At 40.7% G+C, this 5360-nt stretch overlaps 1 protein-coding gene across 3 annotated transcripts in view; it reads left to right on the plus strand.

Moving 5' to 3' along the window:
* The window catches only part of NINJ1 (ninjurin 1), a 74714-nt gene that overhangs the window by 28111 nt on the left and 41243 nt on the right, over window positions 1-5360 (plus strand). The window contains exon 1 of one of the 3 annotated variants that reach the window (XM_027837157.1): window positions 733-821. The exons of the other annotated variants lie outside the window; for them this stretch is intronic. Within the exon in view, the coding sequence (XP_027692958.1) occupies window positions 777-821 (45 nt within the window). The 5' untranslated portion in view covers window positions 733-776. Of the gene's footprint in view, window positions 1-732; window positions 822-5360 lie in introns of those variants that run through there. 3 annotated transcript variants of the gene reach the window in all.

Consider the following 5360-nt stretch of genomic DNA (forward strand, 5'->3'; position numbering starts at 1 on the left):
AAAAATGGAATAAGTACTTAAAAGTATTTCTATCTGGTCTGTGTACAAACACGTTTCTTAGAGCACCCTCTGAATCATTATTGTAGGCTTGGAACAGCGGGACACTATAGAAGGCAGGTTAGGGTTTTGTCTATGCCCAGGCTTGTTTTATATATGCTTAGGTAGGGATGCATAGCAAGAGGATTCAGGAAGGTGAGACATCAGCGTAGGAAATAATCAGAGCAAAGGCCTCCAACCAGAAAGGCGCATTGGGATGCTGATGGGGTTCTGCAGGTCCCCTGTCCCCCCATTTAGATTGGAAGCTCCCACATTTGAGAACAGAGTCTTTATCATATTTCTCAGTTGCATCTACATTTCCCAGGCTAGTGCCTTGTACGCTTGTTCGATACTTAAGATAATAGATTTAGAAACAGAAAGGACCTTTGAGATCATATAGTCCAAACCACTCATTTTATTAAGGCCATGTTTTGCTCTGAAGAATCAATTGGAAAAAAATAGATAAAACCCCAATAAGTAAATTGGGATCTTTCATTCTCTACAACTTTTAGTCAATTATGTGATTGTCAATATATGGTATACTGTGGAATATTGATCGCAAATGCCTGTCCCCTTCTTTTTTGCTTTTATTAAACTAATTTTTTTTTCAATTAACAAGAATGTATTTTCTCTCCATCCTATTTAGCCCTTCATTGGGGGAAAAAAAGAAAAAGAAAACCCTTGTAACAAATATGCAGTCAAGCCAATCAAATTATTACGTTGTCCATGTCCAAAAATGTATGTGTCATTCTGCATCTTGGGTTCGATCACCTCATTGTCAGGAGGTGGGTAGCATGTTTCATCATTGGTCCACTTGAATTATGATTTGTCTTTACATTGATCAGTTCTTAAGTCTTTCAATGTTATTTGTCTTTATAATGTTGTTCTCATATAAACTGTTCTCCTGGTTCTGCTCACTTCCCTCTGACTCAGTTTATACAGGTGTTCCAAGGTTTCTCAGAAACCATCCCTTTCATCATTGGACGTGGTGTAATAGTATTCCATTATGTTAATGAATCATAATTTGTTCCGCCATTCCCCAGTTGATGAATAACCCCCCTCCTTTAGTTCTTTGCTATGACAAAAGAGCTGCTATAAACATTTTTGTCCATTTGGATCTTTTTCTTTTTTCTTTGATCTTTTTTTGGGTATAAGCCTAGTAGAGATGTCACTAGTTCTCAGGGTATGCACAGGTTGGTAACTTTTGGGGCATAGTCCTAAACCATTTCTCAGAATTCACAACTCTACCTATAGTGCATTAATGTGCCTCTTTCCCCCGAGTCCCTCCAAGATCTGTCATTTTCCTCTTTTGGTCATCTTTGCCAGTCTGATATAATCACTTCATTTTATAGATGAGGAAGCCAAAACCCATAGTAGTAAGGTGACTTGCCTCGGGTCACAAAGGTGTAATAGGTATAAAGGAAGAACAGGTATTTAAACCCAGCTCTTCTGACCCAAGATCCAGCACCCTTCTCCATGTACCATTATGCCTCCACAGTCAGACCTGTTTCTTAGCTATGTAGAGGATAGAGAGGGGAGAACCTGGATGCAAGTAGGAAGTTGTTATTGCAATAGTCCAGGTGAGAGGTGATGAGGGCCTAAACTGAGGTGATAATAGCCAGAAGAAGAGGGGATAGATGCAAAAGAGTGAAGAAATGTCAGAACTTGTGAGCTGATTAGATAAGGGCAAATTTATATAAAGCAGAGGAAGAGGTAGGAAGAGCATTTATGGAGGATCCTGAAGGGATCTGGGCACTTTCATGGGCAGAGGTGGGTGACCCATGGATCTGTAATTTCAGTGATATGCATTCTCCCTCCAGTGATGCAGGTCTCAATCTATCTATGCCTTTCATTATGCATAATTCTTGCCTGTGCCTTTCCATAAATATTCTACAAGGGTATTTTCAATGTCAGGGCCTTCCTCTGGTTCTCTTCACAGTTTGTGGATACAAATGGAGCATGTAAGCCAAGCTTATGCTGGTAAATGTTTGACAACTGGCTTTCAAAACAAAAGCATGTATATATGATACACTTTTAGATTTAATCTGCTTTACTGCCATTTTCTCCATCACTTTCTTAAGTCTAGACTATCAAAAAAACCCTAATAAATCAAGTGTGCCTGGATTTCTGGCATATAAATGTTCACACTGAAAATTTAACAGTTGGCTCTGCTAGGTGGACTGAGTAAGCTATGCACTGATTTCCCTTTGCTGTCATCACATGAGTACTCTGCCTTCTTTTCCAGCCATATACCTCTGATGGCAACCCTTCTGTTGCTGCTTTTGGGAAATTCTTGTTTTTTAATGTGTTGTAACTTGGTCATATCCACCATGCACTCTTTGCTGCCTTTTGGCAATAGAATACCGCACATAGTAGGTATTTAATAAATATCTGTTGACTTGAATTTTGCCAGTTACTTAAGCTACAAACTCCTTCCACCACTTTTTCTTCTACCAAAATTCCCCAAAGAGAGTCCTCAGCTCACTTGCGTACTTAATGTTGGAACTGCCTTTCCCCCAAGTTACCCCATGTTCCCCTTTCAAGGTGCAGAAAAATGAAAAATAGCCCCTCACAAAATAAGAATTGATAGCAATCAAAGTGTGGCTATGACCAAGGACTAGATTGTGTAGTAAAGAATATGTTTTGTAGGAACTCAGAAGAGGGAGAGATCAGAGTGGAATTTAAAGATGAGTAGGATTTGGATACTTACATCATAGATTCAGAGCTGAAAAAGCCCTTAAAGACCACTGAGTCCAATCCCTTCATTTTAAAGATGAGAAAACTAAGCCTCTGAGGAATTCAGTTATTTTCCCAAGGTCACCCAAGTATTAAGTGGAAAGTCAGTATTTGAACCCAGATTCTTTTGACTCCAAATAAAGTAGTGTCTCTGCTTTGTCATGCTATTCTTTCTAATATGACACACTGAAAGGAAAGTGAGGTCTTTCTAGTATAGAAGACAACAGTAGCCAAAGGCACAGCATTGGAAATCACCTGTTCCAGTATTGGTAAGAAGACTGGCTTGACGGAAGGACTATTGCCTTTGCATGGAGGGGAGTCAGAGAAGGAGTTAAGATCAGCAAGTAGAGTGGGACCAGATGAAGCAAGGCATTAAAAACTAAGCAGATTAGACTTAGTTTCAGTCAGAAAATAGGGAGGCAATTTTTATAGAGCACAGAGGACTTCACCACTATGTCTCAGCTGCCTTCTTACCCTGGAATATCCCTCTGCCCCTGGGGGGCATCCATTGGTGAATTGGAGAGGGACTGAGGTTGACCATCCTTCATTCCCAACTCTGTTTTTGACTCTCTGAACTTTGCTACCATGCCTTCACTTGGGTACCTTTCTTCTTCCCCCCTCCCCCACCTTCTCTTCCCTTTTATGTACAGTATTATCTTCCTCTACTACAATGTAAGCTCCTTGACGGCAGGAACCATCTTTCTACTTGTATTTGTATCCCCAGTGCTTATCACAGTGTTAAGTCCCTAATAAATGCTTACTCAGATCAATAAAGGCCTGCTCTTTTAGGCCAAATTCAAGCCTCACTTCTGGTGCATCCTACTCTTTGTGACTGTAGCAAGTCCTTTCATTTTCTAGCATTTCTAGCAGCTCACTAAGACTAATTTACATGTGATTTGCCCATCTCCATCAGTGGAATTTCTTCCCTGGGAGTTTCCGTCCTGATGTAATCACAAGTCCGGAAGCCATTGTAACTTCTGGAAAATCCTGGTGATTCTACTGTTGTCAGCTGCTTCCAGTCAGTAAAATCCCCTACAAATATAGATTGATACCTGCTTAGCTGTTTGTAGTTTTAGAGAGATGCCTGGAAACCTGAGAGATTAAGTGACTGATCAGGGTCTCAGGGCCACAGTTTAGAGACAGGGCTGAAACCCAAGTCTTCCTGTCTCTGGGCTAGCTCTCTATCCTCACTATACTGTGCTGCCTCTTTAGTCTTTCAATAGAAGAATACTGTTGTAGAGGGCAAATTATTCCATTTGATCCTCATTACAGCCTTCTCAGATAGCCAGGGCAGATATAATTATCCACATTTAACCACTTGAGGATATGGTCGGTAAGTTAAACATTTATTAAGTGTCTAGTGTGTGCCTTGGCTTGCTGTGCTAAACTCAGAATGTAGGTCTTCTGACTTCTATTCCAATGTTTTCTCCTCTATCTCATGCTGCCTATAACTTGAGGAAAGAAATATTTTAAGATTAATGTGGTAGTGATATGCAAAGTAGTTTAGATGGGGGAGAGACTGGAAGTGGAGGAGTTTCCATGTAATGAGGGAAGTTCAAAAGGTTTGTTTTTCTCCCTACAGTCACATTTCTTCTGCCCTTTTCAACTAAGGAAAAAAAAATGAGGAAAGGAAACTGTGGGTGGAGGGTAGGGGCATCCAAGGTTATTGCAATGTTTGTAATACGTTGATTTCTAGAAAGTGAGACTTGGTGGGTAGCTGGCAGCTTGGAGGCCAGGGCCAATGAATTCTGGGATTTTTTTCCCATTAAAATTCAGTTTAAACAAAATAATATTTCCTTCTCCAGACTTAGACTTTAGGGTGGTTTTTTTTCCCCATGTGTAACATAAGCAAATACTAATGAAACCCCAGCAAACACAGTAGGAAACCATGAAGAAGAAAATGGTGGTGGGCTAGCAGGGGTACAAGAGTTAGCCCCTGGACTGAGGCTTTCTTTGGCACCCTCCAGCAGAAAGACCAAACCTAGCCCATGAGGCTGGCAGGAGGTGGCACTTTCTATAGGGCCATTTGTATTATGAAACACCCCAGGTATGGGGCCAGGAAGATACTAAAGAGACAAAAGGCCAGAGGACCAAAAAATGCCTATTTTATGAAGACTCAAACAGGGTTATAACTACAAAGAAGTCAGTTACCCAGGGCAGGTAAGGCAGAGACAGTTTTGACCAAGAACAGCAGATTCTCAGCCTTTTTCCAGTATAATAATAATAGCAATAGTAATAACAATAATAATAAGTAGCATTTGTAAAGTACCTTAAGGTTTGTAAAGTGGTTTACATGTATTGTCTCAATTGATACGACCCTGTGAGATAAGTCAAACCAAAAGCATTTATTAAGGCCCTACTATGTGCCAGGCATGGTACTAAGCTCTGGAGATGCAAAGAAATGCAAAAACAGTCACTGCTGTCAAGAAGGCCCAACTCTTCTGGGTGATACAACCTGCAAACAGCTTCGTACAAACAAGATGTACACAGGACAGCTAGGTGGCAAGGTGGATAGAGTCCAGCCCTGAAGTCAGGAAAGCCCAAGTTCAAATCCAGCCTCAGACCAAACACTTGACACTAGCTGTGTG

This window comes from Vombatus ursinus, unplaced genomic scaffold (genome assembly GCF_900497805.2).
Source record: "Vombatus ursinus unplaced genomic scaffold, bare-nosed wombat genome assembly UNPS02014820.1, whole genome shotgun sequence".
Taxonomy (NCBI): Eukaryota; Metazoa; Chordata; class Mammalia; order Diprotodontia; family Vombatidae; genus Vombatus; species Vombatus ursinus.